Source organism: Pristiophorus japonicus, chromosome 19, assembly GCF_044704955.1.
Source record: "Pristiophorus japonicus isolate sPriJap1 chromosome 19, sPriJap1.hap1, whole genome shotgun sequence".
NCBI classification, from domain to species: domain Eukaryota; kingdom Metazoa; phylum Chordata; class Chondrichthyes; family Pristiophoridae; genus Pristiophorus; species Pristiophorus japonicus.
Window position 1 is genome coordinate 62404860 of NC_091995.1, and position 18805 is coordinate 62423664.

The 18805-nt window shown below is 46.2% G+C and overlaps 2 protein-coding genes and 2 long non-coding RNA genes across 4 annotated transcripts in view; 2 read left to right on the plus strand and 2 right to left on the minus strand.

The window, feature by feature from the left end:
- The window catches only part of LOC139230471 (uncharacterized), a 104106-nt gene that overhangs the window by 36267 nt on the left and 49034 nt on the right, over window positions 1-18805 (minus strand). The window contains exon 3 of the long non-coding RNA XR_011587938.1: window positions 4698-4884. This is a non-coding gene — a long non-coding RNA (uncharacterized lncRNA). The remainder of the gene's footprint in view (window positions 1-4697; window positions 4885-18805) is intronic.
- On the plus strand, window positions 1552-6882 carry LOC139230473 (uncharacterized). The gene is made up of 2 exons (XR_011587939.1): window positions 1552-1711; window positions 6403-6882. It is a non-coding gene; the product is annotated as an uncharacterized lncRNA (long non-coding RNA).
- LOC139230470 (histone H4-like) lies at window positions 14388-14699 on the minus strand. The gene has a single exon (XM_070862292.1). It carries the CDS (start codon window positions 14697-14699, stop codon window positions 14388-14390), a length of 312 nt encoding a protein of 103 aa, XP_070718393.1.
- Window positions 15008-15467, plus strand: LOC139230598 (histone H2B 5-like). The gene has a single exon (XM_070862420.1). The coding sequence runs from the start codon at window positions 15008-15010 to the stop codon at window positions 15383-15385; it is 378 nt and encodes a 125-aa protein (XP_070718521.1). The 3' UTR covers window positions 15386-15467.

Sequence of the window (18805 nt, forward strand, 5' to 3'; positions counted from 1 at the left end):
AGAAAGCAGTAGCAGGACATTTGGAAAAGCATGATTCAATCAAACAGAGTCAGCATGCTTTATGAAAGGGAAATCATGTTTGACAAATTTGCTGGAGTTCTTTGAGGATGTAATGAGCAGGATGGGTAAGGGGGAATCAGTGGATGTGGTGTATTTGGATTATTTCCAGATGACATTCGATAAGGTGCCACATAAGAGGTTACTGCACAAGATAAAAGTTCACAGGGTTGGGGGTAATATATTAGCATGGATAAAGGATTGGTTAACTAACAGAAAACAGAGTCAGGATAAATGTGTCATTTTCTGGTTGGTGCCTCAGGGATTGGTGCTGGGTCCTCAACTATTTACAGTCTATATTAATGACTTGGATGAAAGGACCGAGTTTACTGCAGCCAAGTTTGCTGATTATACAAAGATGGGTGGGAAAGCAAATTGTGAAGCATAAAAACTCTGCAAAGGAACATAGACAGGCTAAATGAGTGGGCAAAAATTTGGCAGATGTAGTATAATGTGGGAAAATGTGAGGTTATTCACTTTATCAGAAATAATAGAAAAGCAAATTATAATTTAAATGGAGAAAAATTGGCACGTGCAGCAGTACAGAGGGACCTGGGGGTCCTCGTGCATGAAATACAAAAAGTTAGTATGCAGATACAGCAAGTAATCAGGAACGCAAATGCAATGTTGGCCTTTATTGCAAGGGGGATAGAGTATAGAAGCAGAGAGGTAAGCTACAACTGTACAGGGTATTGGTGAGGCCACACCTGGAGTATTGCGTCCAGTTTTGGTCTCCGTATTTAAGGAAGGATATACTTGCATTGGAGGCTGTTCAAAGGTTGATTCCAGAGATGAGGGGGTTGACTTATGAGGATAGGTTGAGTAGGTTGGGCCTATACACATTGGAATTCAGAAGAATGTGAGGTGATCTTATTGAAACATAAGATATCCCGGGGGCTCGACAAGGTGGAAGCAGACAGAGTATTTCCACTCAGCAGGGAAACTAAAACTGGGGGCCATAGTCTCAGAATAAGGGGCCACCCATTTAAACTGAGATGAGGAGAAACTGCTTCGCTCAGAGGGCTGTAAATCTATAGAATTCTCTGCCCCAGAGAGCTGTGGAGGCTGGGTCATTGAATATATTTAAGGCAGAGGTAGACAGATTTTTGAGCAATAAGGGAATAAAGGGGAGTAGGCAGGTAAGTGGAGCTGAGTCCATGATCAGATCAGCCATGATGTTATTGAATGGCGGAGCAGGTTGCAGGGGCCAAATGGCCTTGTACTCTTTCTTGTTTTTTTTATGCGATAATAACCCTGGGACTTTACACGGGGATTCTAACCCTGGGACTGTACATGGGGATTCTAACCCTGGGACTGTACATGGAGATTCTAACCCTGGGAGTGAACAGCTCTGGGGCTTTCCGATTACAATTGTCTGGGACGTAAACCGTCAGCTTCGCACTGACCAGCGCCTTTAGGAGAGATGGTGAGAAATCCGAGGTGAGGAGAGTGAGAATAAAATAACTATTTTGTTGCTTTACCCAGGAGGACCGGTTGGAAACAGATACTGATGCACCTCACGTTGCTCCTGCTTGGTTGCTCACTGAATCAAGATGGCGGAGCGCTGAACTTCTCTTCCTGTACAGAGATGGCCGCCGTTATCCTGGGCCTATGACCTGGAGAAAGCCTCGAGGCTGCAGTCGCCGATATTCAGGTTATTATTCCGGGCTTCCTGCGGGCACCAGCTGTTTGAGGGCTACCCGCTGGTCCATTACTCTCCTCCGCCCCGCTGAAATGGGCTCTTTTTAGCAGCAGATGTTTACCCTTTCTGCTCCGCCATTACATGCACTGCGCATGCTCGAAACTGGCCTGGTTGCGCGCCTGCGCATTGTGCCCCTGTCGTAGCGAATGCTGGGTAAAGGCCAATTTAGTGAATTGAAGAGGATTACTGAGATTGAAAGGCTGCATTAGAGGGAGCAGCGTGCGGCGGGCCGGCCCTGCCCGGATACCGGCGTGGTCCCGGCCTGCAAGACCATCAGCAGGCCGGGGCCATCAGAGGGAGCAGCGTGGGGCGGCATACCACTGTAGGAGGGCGACGCTGCGAAGTCAGGTCGCTGATTGCAGTGCGGGCAGGCACAGCAAGAGGGGCAAAGGAGCAAGAGTTTGTGGAACGAAGTGACCAGGGCCCAGGAGAGGCGTGAATATGGAGCCCAGGGGCAACACGGGCCAGCCCACACTGCGGCATGTGTACGCGCTCAGTCCATGCAGCAGATCTGGTCTCCAGTCGTCTTGTGTAATCCTTGCCACTGGACCAAGACCTAGCTCTGTCAAGCCCGTGTGGTGGCTGGTGTGCAATGGCCACCACACGTTAAAAAAATACAATCACAGGCATCTTCCGCACTCCAAGCTGTAGTTTGGGATCTGGAATATTACGTCCTTCATTGAAACACCTGTGAACTCATTCCTTTTTTGTGTGGAAGCAAGTCATCCTCACTTTGAGGGACTGCCTATGACGATGACTATAATTGCATTGGGCACTGAACCATGTTCATTCTGGCAGTTAGACTTTGTTTCTGCTACTCTTCATAACCCCTATACCTGAGCTGGAGATTAATGTTCTGTCTAAATATTGAATAAATTAGCTTGTTTCAAACACCGTGTGTTGAATATTTGATTTCTCCATAATAAGAGGAGACTAATTAATGTTTCCTTACCTTCCATTTTGGGCCTTTTCTTACTCTAGATTATTTCACTTCTCACACAGGTCATCTTATAACATATCAAATCCCAAGCTTGATTCGTTTGAGTATATGGTTTTTGGGTGTAATGGGCTGAACTGGAGTGTTTCACTTTACACTCATTTGACGTTCCTTTCAACCAACCCTTTAAAGAACTATCTTGCTTAAGACTGGAAATCTATTATTTTCTGTATTGTTTAACGCCTTTTGAATGCGGTTAATAGAACTCCACATATACTGCATGTGATCGCCTTTGAAAAGTTCTGATCTTTGTAATTGTCTTTGCTAATTTTGATGGGTTAGTTGATTATAATTACTTGTTATTAACATACCTTGCAGTATTTGTTGCATCAAAATAATTGTTTAAATACTTTCATTATCAGGTCTTTAGCTCTTCCACTGATCTCAGTTTACTCTTGCAGGGGAATCTAGAACTAGGTGGCATAGTCTGAGAATAAGTTGTCGCCCATTTAAAACATAAATGGGGAGGAATTTCTTCTCTCAGGGTGTCGTAAATCTTTGAAATTCTCTACCCCAGAGAGCAATGGAGGCTGGGTCATTGAATATATTTAAGTTGCAGATAGACTGATTTTTGAAAGATAGGGAAGTGAAGGGTTAACTGGAAAGAGCAGGGAAGTGGAATTGAGGCCAATATCAGATCAGCCATGATATTATTGAATGGCGGAGTGGGCTCAAGGGGCCAGATGGCCTACTTCTGCTCCTATTATGTTCTTAGCCTTGGTTAGGAGCTGGGTTTAGATGTAGGTTTAGGGCTTAGTGGGTGTGGTTTGTGGTTATTTATTAGAATTGGGATTAGTTCTTGGGGTAGTCAATAGGATATTTGGCTAAGGATATAGTGATTAACTTAGAAAGCAGTATTGGCAATATAAATGAAACTGGACGTGCCCTTTTCCATTTCATGTTTTTAACCTCACACAGACGAATCACAAAACAGCCGCACAATGTCTTTCCTGCGCAAGCATCATTTCCTCCCTTCTTTCTCATCTCTACATTTCTCACAGAGAAATAAATTAGTGACATTAAATTTGTGGATTTTGGGACAAGAACAGACGGATGCAGTTGTTCCGCTCATTACATCTAATCATCAGGCTGCGTGAAAAGGGCTTCTGACAATCTGCCACCAGGCCCCAACAGTCGCCATGTGATTACACCATCACATCTTCATTGATTACCCACCTTTCGCCCTAACTAGAGCTGCTTGCACCAACATGACCACTCCCCATACTGAGGCTCCCTAATTCCTAAGCAGAGCATAAACTGGTTTATCTGAATGGCCCATTTCTGTGCCGTGTATCCTATTTAATTTTATAGTCTCAATGTAAGTGGTCCCTCGATTTGATGCCTCAGTGTTACTGATCCCTGCATTTGTTGTCACGGTATTATTAATCCTTCAATTTGGTGTCACTATGTAATTCATCCTGGATTTGATGCCTCAATGTAAGTGCTCCCTGGTTTGGTGTCTCAATGTAAGTGGTCCGTGGTTTGGTATCACAATGCAACTGGTCCCTGCATTTGGTACCATTCTCTATGTGGTCCCTGGACTTGGTGTCTCTATGTAATTGATCCATGGACTTGGTGTGACAATGTAAGTGGACACTTTTTGGTGTCAACAATACCTCGTCACTGGGACTGAGGGGAAACCCACAGCAATGCGTTCAGCACAGAACGATCCCACACAAATGTATTCACAATTAACACTGCCCACATTAATTCACCAGAAAAAGCCCAGTGTCTGCAAGGACCTGCAGCCCCACGTATAACTTCAGTGAAACACACAATACAAAACATCTTAAAGTAAAAATAAACCCCATCATAGTTCAACAGAGGCAATTAATGGCAGTAAATCACACTCACTCATAAACCCCCTTCGACTCCTACTCTCCAACTCCCCCTCTCCAACTACTCTTTCACTCCTACAATTTCATTTTAAACATCACTTACACTAATCATCAACACTGGTCGTAAATCTCAGGAGCTTCTGTGTGATGGTGAGGTGATCACTTGGCAATAAAGTGTAGTCTGATGGGTGGCTGCTCATTACCCTCGGTGTAATTTAATCCCCTTTCCCACTGAATACTGCGGACAGACAGCCACCGTGGTAATGGAATGGTCAGTGTGACATCATTTTCTAAACAAGAGCACACAAGACAATGGGTCATCAATAAATGGTAAAGGTACTAAACATTCTGCAATTACTGTAAATAATAGGAAATAAAATGTTGGAAAATAACTGGTTATGATAACTTATCTCTGTGGAATTGACTAGCAAACATTAAGAATGATATGTTTTATTTACACACACACAAATATATATATATATATATATATATAATCTTTATATATCTCTATCTCTCTCTCTCTCTCTCTTATATATAGATATATATATATGTATATATCTCTCTATATATATATCGCTATCACTCTATCTCTCTATTTATATATCTCTATATATATCTCTATCTCTCTCTGCCTCTCTCTCTCTCTCTATATATATATATATATATATATATATCTATCTATCTATATATATATAGATATATATATATATATATATATATATATATCTATCTATCTATATATATATATATATATATATATAGATATATATATATCTATCTCTATATCTCTATCTCTCTCTCTCTCTATATATATCTCTATATATATCTTAGACTTTGTGTGCACTCTTTTCAATTGTTCGTTAGGACCCTGCAGGAGCCCATCCCGCAGTGCTTGCTGTGTCAGGATCTAAAGATCCCCCTCCCACTGCCTGAGGAATGGGGCAGATATTTAAAGGGACAGGGATTCCCTTTTCTCTGCCTTTTTTTACTTAAAGGAACAGTCCAGTTTATCTCGGAGTGTCGGAGGACTTCATGAACCGACCTCCCATTAACAGTCGCTCACTTCTGTACTGTGCAGTGATTGTAAAGCTGTCTATTTCAGTGACTTGAGCCTTTCTAAAATGTCGCATTGTTTCTATGATCCATTTGACTTGCTTGTCTAATTTGGAAAGATTTAAGAATTGTGCAGTGTGACGAAAGTTTATTTAAAGGTGGAGTAAAGGTTGTTTCAAAATATTATTTCCAACCCTCCCTTAACCCCCACCCCCCCAACTTTTAGAACACTCTGCAATACTGACTGGGAAGTTCCCAAATTCGATCCTTGATCTGGGCTGTCAGTTGATCTCAGGCAAGGCAGCAGTTCAGGGGTAATAATTGTCCTCAGTATCACTGAGTTAAATATGAGTAAAAATAAGCTACTGCCCCTGCACTTGATATCGATCCAGTGACCTCAACTGGGAAGTGTGTGGATGTCATTTGAGGACAGGATTGGACTCGGCTCTAATACCTACCGCAGTGGGAATCTTGCTGACACTCACTCAGTCGACTGATGATGGGGCAGCAGAGGTTAATAAATGTCTGTGGAATTGCACCCAGCCAGATTCAGCACTTTCTGGAGAAAATAACTCGCAGGCGATGAAATCAATGTTGACTTTAGACAGTACAGATGGAGGGAGAGTGTCTAGAATAAGGAATTTACAGCTTAGGAGGGACAGGAGGAGATAGACTGTTCTCTCAAATCTAGAATTGTCTGTTCTGCATTTCTATCCTGTAGTTAAAGTAAGAACTTTTGTAACCTCCATTTGCAGGGTATTAGAAGGGGAGGATCTGCAGCTGGGAAACTCAAAACAAACATCACGTCAATATTTGAGAATTCACCAGATTCATCAGGATCACCTTATCATCAGCCTTTGGAAAAACACCAATTACAGCGGGGAGAAACAGGACACATGTTGTGTGTGTGGATGCACCTTCAGCCAATTGTCTAGCCTGTGAGACTCGTGTGCCCAGCTGACTCAACACTGTAAATGTGGGGACAGTGAGAATGGTGCAGATGCGCATCGGATGGAAATACATCAGGGAGATCATATTTACCAGCTGAGTGTGGAAAGGGATTCAGTCTCTCATCTCACCAACTAACATTCGAGGACTGAGATAACAGACTTTCTCCTGTGTATATAGAGCTGTGTTATTGGGCCGCGATGTTTTTCCTTGTTCATCTTGTTGACTGTAAACCTTTGCAAATTATTTGACGTAATTAGTTTACTTATACAGATTTTTAAAAATGCCTTTACTGAGTTGATTCAAATTTAAAATGAAACCAGCTTTGCAGGCGTGATACTCTATTCACACATCGAAGGTGAGAGAGATGCTGTTGGGCATGCGCTAAGTCCTGACGCTGAAAGTGATTAACAGACTGGGTTTTGTTTTTGGTGATCCCGGGTGTGTTAGCTGTCCCTAACCTGGACACCAAGGCAAAGCGAGGCACTCGGGAAGGTATGGGGAACTGGGCCTTGTCCTTGAGAGTAACCAAAGGTATGAGCACTGAAACAATCTAGAGTTAGAAAGGAGAAAAGGCGCAACATGAAGCAGTCAGTAACAGGACATCAATTAGTCTCCTCTGTTTTGGATTGATAATAATAGACCCAGGTTTGGGATCTGGATGAATGTTAAATAAGAGACAAGACAAATGAAGTAAAGATAAAACACCGTCTACTGAGAGAAAAGAAACATAATACAGTTTAGGAAGAAAAGAGAAGTATGATAAGATGCATCAAAGCTCACAGCCCGCGGCCCGTCGGAAACTCTGCAATGACGGCTGGTCAGGAGCCTTGGGGGCCCCAGCACCGCTCGTGAATCATGGTCCAAGGTGAAGTTCAAAGAGCTACTGGACAGTTCCGTTCCTTTATACTATTGAACAAACATGGGTGCATGTGGCTTATGGCCAACTCCTAATCTGTAAGGCCCCAGCTGTTCTTCCACAAAGCATGAGACCTCGAGGCGCCGGCCGTCCCATAAACAAGATGGTGTGCGCATCAAGGTCTCTCTCGCTCTCTCTCTCTGCATCAACAACATTCCACAAGGCATGAAGCAGAAAACACACTGTAAATGTCGAAATATCATAATTAACCCTGTGATTAACCCTATACAATACATCCTCTTATCATGGAGACATCAAATAGCGACACACTGTGTTATTTAAAATATATAAATATTAAACTCCATCCCAGTTTTCGGGGTTATTAACATCAGCAGAAACAAATCCCAACTGACAGAATGAATACGATTCAGTCAGGATGCGATGAACAGCAGTAATAAGAGTAGAACCCAAACCCTGCAGTCACTTGTGTACTCACAATTCAGATGACTGAGTGAATCCCTTCCACCACTTCCCCAGTGTGAACTCGCTGCAGTTGCAGCAGATTGGATGACTGAGTAAAATCCTCCCCACGCATGGAGCAGGTGAACGGCCTCTCCCTGGTGTGATTGCGATGATGAATTGATATTTCAGACGGGGAACTGTATCCCTTCCCACAGTTCCCACATTCCCACGGTTTATCCATAGTGTGGGTGTCCTTATGTCTCTCCAGTTTGGATGATCAGTTGAAGTTTCGTCCACACACACAACGCGTGTAGTTTCTCACCACTCTGAGTGGTGCAATGCTTTTGCAGGCTGTGTAACTGGTTGAAGCTCTTTCCACAATCAGTGTGCTGGAACACTCTCACTCGGGAGTGAGTGTGTCTCGGTGCTTTTCTAGTCTCACTGATGTTTGAAATATTTTCCCACAGACAGAGCAGACAAAAATTTATCCTTCCACATTCAAAAGCCGATGATATTCACCATTTCCAGCTTACATGGTTGGGTTCAGTTCTGCACCCGCTGTGCGCAAAGTGGAATAAAATCAATGAGCTGATTTTCTCTCCTGGTCACTGGGCCTTTTGCGCTGGCCCGTTAGGGTGAGCCTAGCTTGCCTAATAGTGTGAGCCTGCGCTGGCCCAATAGTATGAACCTGGGCTGGCCCAATCGGGTGAGCCCGGGTTGGCCCAATAGGGTGAGCCTGGCTTCCCCAATAGTGTGAGCCTGGGCTGGCCCAATATGGTGCGCTCGTGCTGGCCCAATATGGTGAGTCCGGGCTGGCCCAACAGGTGAGCATGGCTGGCCCAATAGCATAATATGTTTGCTGTACAACGTCCACGTTTCTGAGCCATACAGGAGGGCGGGTATTACACAGCCCTGTAGACCATGAGCTTGGAGACAGATTTGCCCTCATATCGCTGGAGAAATACCATCACCGATGTCTTCACAAGATCTTGCAACTCCCCTGGGAGATCAGACGAACCAACATTAGTGTCCTTGACCAGGCCAACATCCCCAGCATCGAAGCAGTGACCACACGTGACCACCTCCGCTGGGCGAACCACATTGTTCACATGCCTGACACAAGACACCCAAAGCAAGCACTCTATTCGGAACTCCTACGTGACATGCGAGTCCATGGTGGGCAGAGAAAACGTTTGAAGGACACCCTCAAAGCCTCTCTGATCAAGTGCAACATCCCCACCGACACCTGGGAGTCCCTGGCCAAAGACCGTCCGAAGTGGAGGAAGTGCATCTGGGAGGGTGTTGAGCACCTCGAGTCTCATCGCCGAGAGCATGCAGAAATCAAGCACAAGCAGCAGAAAGAGCATGTGGCAAACCAGCCCCATCCACCCTTTCCTACAACCACCATCTGTCCCAACTGTGACAGAGACTGTAATTCCCGTATTGGACTGTTCAGTCACCTGACAACACATATTTAGAGTTGAATCAAGACCTCATCGATTTCGAGGGACTGCCTAAGATGATGAGGAATAGAGTGAGCTTTGGAAGGCCCAATAGGATGAACTTGTGCTGGCCCAATAGTGTGAGCCTGTGCTGGCCCCAATAGGGTGAGCATGGGGTGGCCCAATAGGATGAGTCTCGGCTGGCCCAATATGGTGAGCCTGTGCTGGCCGAATAGGGTGAGCCTGGGCTGGCCCAATAGGGTGAGCCCGGGCTGGCCCAATAGGGTGAGTCTGGGCTGACCCAATAGGGTGAGCCCGGACAGGCCCAATAGGGTGAGCATGGGATGGCCCAGGGTCACCAGACAACAATCAGAACAACAAGGCTCCCTTTCAGGGGTCACTGAACTGGGCACAAACATCTATCCAATCAAAGACCCTGAAGCCCCCCCCACCCTTTGTCCCGACACAAAGGACTGCGCATGCGCCGTGAGACCCGCTTTGCCCAAGATGGCGGCCGCTGAGCACACTCTCCTCGCCGGGGAAACAGTTACCGCCAAGAAAGGCGGCAACAAAGTAATCACGAAAACATCACCGATCGGCGGCAAGAAGCGCATAAAATCGAGGAAGGAGTGTTACTCCATCGACATCCACAAAGTGATGAAGCAGGTTCACCCCGACACCGGCATCTCCTCCAAGGCAATGGGCATCATGAACTCGGTTGTGAACGATATTTTGGAGCGCATCGCGGGTGAGGCTTCCCGCCTGGTCCATTACAACAAGCGCTGCACCATCAGCTCCCGGGAGATCCCAGACCGCCGTGCGCCTGCTGCTGCCCGGGGAGCTGGCCAAGCACGCCGTGTCGGAAGGGACAAAGGTGGTGACCAAGTACACCAGCTCCAAGTAAAACTGCACGCTGTCCTGAGAGAACAAACCCAAAAACAACAGCTCTGAAAAGCCACCCACACCCTCTCTGAAAGAGCTCCACAAACGCATCTCCCTTTAGACTCAAATCATTAATTATTTCCTGAACAAGTGTGTGAGAACCTTTGCAGTTCCAGCTGTAGATTTAGTTTTGAATTATCAGATAAGTGTTTTTACTGTCCGCTTCGCTGTTTAATTTCCCGCCCTAAACAGCAAACACTGTCCCTGGTCGATCTTTCCCTTTGCTCTCAGACCCGTTTATTTACAGCGCCTGCCGACGAATTCGAAGCTTGTTTTAGGGGTGAGCGTCAGACTATAACCACCTCGTTCTCTATCACGCACTTTTCAATTTAAAAGCATATTCTAGTTAGGGGTCAAACCAGTTATTAACGTGAGACTCCCCGCAGTGTAACAACGCAGAATGGGAGTTCGGACAGAGACCAGAACAGGGCAGTTTGAGCACTCTGTCCCTCTTCTCTTTTCACAGAAGGACTCCCAGTTCTGGTTTCATTCCCGCCTGTGCGGGGGATCGATCGATAAATCCGCAGTTTTACAAAGCTTGAGCTGGAAAGTGTGTAGTTACAGAAATCAATGGGGATTGATTCCCGCCCATTAAAGACAGTTTGAAATAGTACCCGAATGCAATCCTGATTGTAACAGCCTGGAACTTGCATGTTAAATATGGATTAAGACAAAAGGAAACAAAAAGTGTTTGGAAATATTTGGCTAATGGTGAAGTTATATACATAATCCGCAATTTTAACAATTACTGGCGGCATTTATGAATTTCCAAATCGTTGGAGGACTGACTGTTGAGGACAGTAATTTCCGGCCCACTTTCACTGGCGGGCTACACAGGCTGTGATTGGACATCGGAAAAGACCAAAGAAATTCACCTCAGAGCGACCAATCACAAGTTCACTCCCTGCATTCCTCCAGAATATATCAGAAAGGCAGACGTGGGAGGAGTTTTTCATTCTTTCTCAGAACGTGTGGATTGTAGAAACGTCTGGAAGAGGAAAAAGCGGCGGTAAAGCTCGGGCCAAGGCCAAGTCTCGCTCCTCCCGGGCCGGACTGCAGTTCCCTGTGGGCAGTGTTCACAGGCTCCTGCGGAAGGGGAACTACGCTGAGCGTGTGGGTGCGGGAGCCCCGGTCTACATGGCTGCTGTGCTCGAGTATCTGACCACTGATATCCTGGAGCTGGCCGGCAACGCGGCCCGCAACAACAAGAAGACCCGCATCATCCCCAGATAGCTGGCCCGTCCGCCACGACGAAGAGCTCAACAAGCTGCTGGGAAAGGCGACCATCGCTCAGGGGACGGTGCTGTCAAATATCCAGGCTGTGCTGCTGCCCAAGAAAACCACCAGTCTGTCCAAGAGCAAGTAAAATGGACATTTAATCTAATAAACCGAAGGCTCTTTTCAGAGCCTCCCACAGTATCTGTGAAAAGGCTGCTTAATGTTCTCTGGTTCACAATTATCCCAGATCAAACTTATCATGTTAGTTCCTAAATTTTACGTTGAAATCAATTTGCCACAATTTTGCCCATTAACTTTATCTGGCAATATTAGTAATTTCATGGTTTCACCCAAACTGCCGACAATGCCTGATGCTGACAGATTCAGAGTAAACCCTCTCTTACGTAAGAGAAATTGAAAGTTGGAAGCTAAAACGAATACTGAGATTAGAAATTGACCGGTACAGAGTTAAACGATGGTAACACAATAGAGAATGACGGGTATAGAATAGAGTCCAGATTTACATCCCAGCGATGGACAGATACAGAGTAAATCACACACTCAGACACCAAGCATTGAGAGACACTGAAACCAGCACACAGTTAGCAGAAATTGGCAGGTTCAGAATAAAACCCACACTCTAATATCAGACACTGACAGATACAGAGATACGCCACATTTAGATGCCAGAGAAGGATAAATACAGAGTGAAATCCACACTCGGGTACCAGACACTAACAATATGTTTCCTATATTTGTCTGTCAATGGACCAGATAGTGAAAGTAGCAGAATCTGTCCTATAATAACCAGTCAGTCCCAAACTGAAAGTGCACCGGAGATTGAAAGTGTCAGTATCTATCCTACACTCACCTGGCAATCAAAATCTGTCACATAGATTCAGAGAATGAGAGAGACAGTATCTATCCAACACTCAACTGTCACATAGTGTCAGAGAATGAGAAAGGCAGTATCTATCCTACACTCACCTGTCACATAGTGTCAGAGAATGAGAGAGGCAGTATCTATCCAACACTCACCTGTCACACAGTGTCAGAGAATGAGAGAGGCAGTATCTATCCAACACTCACCTGTCACACAGTGTCAGAGAATGAGAGAGGCAGTATCTATCCAACACTCACCTGACAACCCAACTTTGCCACAGTGTACCAGAGACTGAGAGATAATATATGTTAAGAAATATATCCCACACTGATAGCTGTATCAGAGAGTGACAGGTACAGTAGCTAACCCATATTCTGCAGTTATTCCCACAATGACACACAGTACCAGAGAGTTTATTCGTATACGCCCCTGTCCATACCACACTGGCACTGTACCAGAGATTGAGAGATACAATAACTATCCTACACTGACCAGTAAACTCCACACTGACACGCTGTATCAGTGAGTGACGGGCAGTGTCTATCCTACACTTCCCTGCCAATCCCACACTGACACACTGTATCGTGTAAGGACAAATACAGTAACTATATTGCACTGACCAAGGAATCCCACTGACATACTGTATCGTGTAGTGCCAGATATAGTAACTGGCCTACACTGATCAAGGAATCCCACTGACACGCTGTAGCAGAGAGTGAATGGCAGTGTCTATCCTACACTTCCCTGCCAATCCCACACTGAAACACTGTACCAAGGAAAGACAGACACAGTAAATATCCTACACTGACCAAGGAATCCCATTGACGCGCTGCAGCAGAGTGACAGCGGCTCCGATTAACTCCACAGTTCACACTAAAATCGGGTGAGCGCGTCCTACTTTTAATGGTTGTTTGGAGTTTTCAGCTGGACCAACAAAATATTTTGCAATGGTTTTAAGGTGAACATAAACATGGTTCTGACGTATCTGTGTCGAATTTGAAATGGTTTCTGTTGAATGATTGTCACGTGTTGCAGCACTCACTTTCAGCCAGGAGATGGCAGCAACCTTTAATAGTTTGGAGTGTGCGGATTGTGTCCACACATCCAGACCGCCGTGAGTCTGGTGCTGCCCGGGGAGCTGGCGAAGCACGGGGTGACCGAGTACTCCAGCTCCAAGTAAGTCTCCACAATGTACTGACAAAAAAACACAGATAAAACAACGGCTCTTTTAAGAGCCACCCACAGCCTCTCTGAAGGAGCCGCCAGTGTAATGCATTACATTGGGCAGTTTATTCATTCCGTCCAACGTCCTTTCAATCTGGTGAGCAAATCATCAGAAAAATAGTAAAACTGCCCCATTTTCATATTTGTTTCTGTCGAACCTATATTTATCAATAAAATTACTTCTATTAGGACTTGGTTAAATATTTCAAATTGAATTTAAAATCAGTTCACTTGAGACCAATGGTTTGTTGTGTCAAGGAAATGGGAATCGAAGCAAGCGACCAATCCGAAGAAGCATCAGGTAACAGCGGATTCTGGAAAATAGAATTGCGGTCATTACAGTCCATTCAATGACTTTTCTGAAACCCGAGAATTCCCTCATGGCCGACAGTATCTGTGCAAGAAGCAAACTTCAGAAAGAAAATAATATCACAGTTTGGCCGCTTGTCACAGCAGCTCGGCTGAACCTATCCTGCCGTGGAAAGCTCTGGTTCCCTGTCACACCATCTGTCTGATATATAAAAGCTAAATGGAAACAAAACTCTGAGTGCATGGACACACACGGAGATTAAAAGAGCATTTCACTGGGAGGGGAGAATACAGGGTCTGGGCCAAAGAGTCACTTGTTACCCCATAATACTAAGAATTCTGAAGCTATTCCTCACCCCAATATATCCCCGCTCCCATTCCCCAGGTCGCTGCTCTCTCAGTGAGGCGGTGGCTGGCTCTTTATGTTGTGTCCGGGGGAAAGGGTCGAGTTGTTCAGCCGGCGAATCCACAGAGAGTGCGGCCCTGCAGTTTCAGAGCGTACACCACATGCATGGCAGTGACCGTCTTGAGCTTGTCGTGCTCGGTGTAGGTGACCGCGTCCCTGATCACATTCCCCAGGTAAACCTTCAGCACCCCGCGGGTCTCCTCGTAGATCAGGCCCGAGATCCGTTTGACACCGCCACAGTGAGCCAGGCGGCGGATGGCGTGTTTGGTGATGCCCTGAATATTATCACGGAGCACTTTATGGTGCCGCTTGGCTCCGCCTTTGCCCAGTCCTTTGCCTCCTTTACCTCGGCCAGACATGACGATTCTTCACAGGAACATAAACTGAATGATAAACTCTCGCCGTCCTGATGTATTTATGAAGCCAGCCCGGACCGAGTTGAGGTAGGCAGAGTGTGAGAGAGGCTGGGAGGAGACAGAATCAGAGGTACAGACAGAGCAAAGACAGCGACACAGAACTATGCATATTGACACGGCGGCCACTGAACCAATCACAATTATTGCCTTAACCCATCCCTCATCCCGGCTGTGAGTGGAGTGTGGGGCTGCCCATATAATGCGGGCTCGGAGCAGAGTTTCCTCAAATCTGCGCCGCACTGAACGAGATGATGGCTGACGAAAAGGAAATAGTTACCGCCAAGAGAGGCACCAGGAAAGTAATCAACAAAACACTACTGAAGGGCGGCAAGAAGCGCAGACAGTCGAGGAAGGAGAGTTACTCCATCGACATCTACAAAGTGATGAAGCAGGTTCACCCCGACACCGGCATCTCGTGCAAGGCCATGGGCATCATGAACTCGGTTGTGAACGATATTTTGGAGCGCATCGCGGGTGAGGCTTCCCGCCTGGCCCATTACAACAAGCGGCGCACCATGAGCTCCCGGGAGATCCAGACCGCCGTGCGCCTGCTGCTGCCCGGGGAGCTGGCCAAGCACGCCGTGTCGGAAGGGACAAAGGCGGTGACCAAGTACACCAGCTCCAAGTAAAACTGCGCGCTGTCCTGAGAGATAAAACCCAAACACAACAGCTCTTTTAAAAACCACCCACAGCCTCTCTAAAAGAACTGCACAAACCTTTAAAATCGATTTACTGTAATTAGTTCCCGAGCAAGTGTGTTAGACAACTTTTGAAGTTCCAGCTGTAGATTTGGTTTTGAATTCTCAGATAAGCAGCTTCACTGTTCGGATCGACCTCAGTGTCGCTGTTGAATTTCCCAGCAAACATCAAACAAGGTCCCTGTTTGCGCTTTCCCTTTGCTCTCAGACCCGTTTATTTATACCGCCTGCCGATGTTTCTGGGTGAGACTCAAGACTTTAGCCACCTCGTTCTCTTTCATGCCCTTTTCAATTGAAAACAAATTCTAGTTCGGGGCGAAACCGTTTATGAACCCGAGACTCCCCGCAGTATAACAACCCAGAATGGGAGTTCTTGCAGAGACCAGAATGGGGACAGTGTGAACGCTCTGTCCCTCTTTTTTCACAGAAGGACTCCCAGTTTTGGTCTCACTCCTACCTTTGCAGGGGATCGATCGATAATCTATGAAAGCTCACTTTTACAAAGATTGAGCTGGAACGTGTCCCTTTACAGAATCAGTGGGGATTGATTCCCGCCCATTACAAATAGTTTGAAATAGTACCCGAATTTAATCCAGATTGTAACAGCCTGGAATTTTCAAGGGAACTATGGAATAAGACAAAAGGAATTAAAACGTGTTGTGAAATCTTTGACTAATCGTGAATTTATTAACATAATCCGCTATTTCTTGGCGGGTTTTTTGAAATTAAACATAGTTAGCTTCTGATTGTTGGAGAAAGTGATTGATGATCGGAAAAGACCTCTGCAGTTCAGCACAGAGCGATCACAAGTTCGCTCCCTGCATTCCTCCCGAAGGTATAAGAATTATCATCATCACAGGCAGTCTCTCAAAGCGAGGATGACTTGCTTCCACTCCAAAAAGGGATGAGTTCCCAGGGGTTTCAACGAAGGACCTAATATTCTAGATTGCGAGCTACATTTTGAAGGGTGGAAGATGCCCGTGCGTGGATTATTTCAACGTTGGTTGCCACTGCACACCAGCCACCACACGGGTATGACAGAGCTAGGTCTTGGTTCAGTGGCAAGGATTACCCAGGACAACTGGAGACCAGCTCTGCTGCACGGACCTAGTGCGCACACATATCGCAGTGTCGGCTGGCCCGTGCTGCCCCTGGGCCCTCGCCACTTCTGGGCCCCGAACTCGCGCCTCTCTCGGTCAGATCACATCTCTATACAATCTCTCACCGCTCCTTCGTCCCTCCTGCTGTACCTGACCGCACTGCAATCAGCGACCTGGCTTCACAGCCTCGCCCTCCTACAGCAGCAAGCGCTTCTCGCTGCAGTGGCACGCCGCCCCACGTTGCTCCCTCTAATGGTTCTGGCCTGCTGATGGTCTTGCAGGCCGGGACCGCGCCAATTTCCCATGTAAGAAAGGCAGATGTGGGAGGAAGTTCCCATTCTTTCTCTGAACGTGTGGATTGTGGAAATGTTTGGAAGAGGAAAAACTGGGTGGTAAAGCTCGGGCTAAGTTTCACTCCTCCCGGGCCGCACTGCAGTTCCCTGTGGGCCGTGTTCACAGGCTTCTGCGAAAGGGGAATTAGGCTGAGCGTCTGGGTGTCGGAGCCCCGGTCTACATGGCTGCTGTGCTCGAGTATCTGACCACTGAAATCCTGGAGCTGGCCGGCAATGCGGCCCACGACAACAAGAAGGCCCGCATCATCCCAGACACATACAGCTGGCCATCCGCAACGAGGATGAGCTCAACAAGCTGCTGGGAAAGGTGACCATCGCTCAGGGCAGGGTGCTGCCTAATATCCAGGCAGTGCTGCTGCCCAAGAAAACCACAAGTACGTTCAAGAGCAAGTAAAGCAGACAGGATTTAATCTAAAACCCCAAAGGCGCTTTTCAGAGTCACCCACAGTATCTGTGAAAGGGCTACTTCATGTTTTCTACATCTCAGTTGTCCCGGATTTAATTTACCATATTATATCGCTGTAACTAAACTGAATGTTTCTTTATCAGAAATTAGCCACAGATATTCTGTTATAAACGTAATGAAAATGTAGAAATCTAGATCGCCAAACACTGCAGCGGATCTTCAGATCAGTGAATCAATATAAAGAGGGAAACACAACCGACGGAACCTGAACGTCAGACCGCCCGTCATTGAGCATGTTGTTGAGAGAACGGATGTTAAGAGCCGAGTATAAAGGAAATGAGCGGTTGATGGGCTCACCGTCTCTTACTGAGGCAATAATTCCATAGGGTGAAGGATATACATCCTGAACACAGTGATCCATGCAGACCTTTCGCCGTTGAATTTGCATACAGGAGGGAACCAGAATTACAGCTCTGGTTAATTCAAAATATTACAAATAGTATCCCACCTGTCCCGCATTAAGAGCTGGGTTATCCACCTTGGAAAAAAAAACAGTAAAAGGGAATATTATTTGAATGGGGAGAAATTACAACATGCTGCGGTACAGAGGGACCTGGGGGTCCTTGTGCATGAATCCCAAAAAGTTAGTTTGCAGGTGCAGCAGGTAATCAGGAAGGCGAATGGAATGTTGGCCTTCATTGCGAGAGGGATGGAGTACAAAAACAGGGAGGTCCTGCTGCAACTGTATAGGGTATTGGTGAGGCCGCACCTGGAGTACTGCGTGCAGTTTTGGTCACCTTACTTAAGGAAGGATATACTAGCTTAGGAGGGGGTACAGAGACGATTCACTAGGCTGATTCCGGAGATGAGGGGAGTTACCTTATGAAGATAGATTGAGTAGACTGGGTCTTTACTCGTTGGAGTTCAGAAGGATGAGGGCTGATCTTACATAAACATTTAAAATAATGAAAGGGATCGACAAGATAGAGACAGAGAGGTTGTTTCCACTGGTCGGGGAGACTAGAACTAGGGGGCACAGCCTCAAAATACGGGGGAGCCAATTTTAAAACCGAGCTGAGAAGGAATTTCTTCTCCCAAAGAGTTCTAAATCTGTGGAATTCTCTGCCCAAGGAAGCAGTTGAGGCTAGCTCATTGAATGTATTCAAGTCACAGATAGATAGATTTTTAACCAATAAGGGAATTAAGGGTTACGGGGTGCGGGCGGATAAGGGGAGCTGAGTCCACGGCCAGATCAGCCATGTTCTTGTTGAATGGCGGATCAGGCTCGAGGGGCTAGATGGCCTACTCCTGTTCCTAATTCTTATGTTTTTATGTTCTTATGTTCTAATTATATGCTATATGGCACTGGAAGCTTTGTTCTGCAAGCTGCAGGTCACACATTCAAGGGGGTTAGGCCTGAGAGATTTGTTGGGCCATTCGTGGCTTTTGTGATCTCCAGAGCGCTGTCCAGAAGGGCTAGAGAATGCACTAT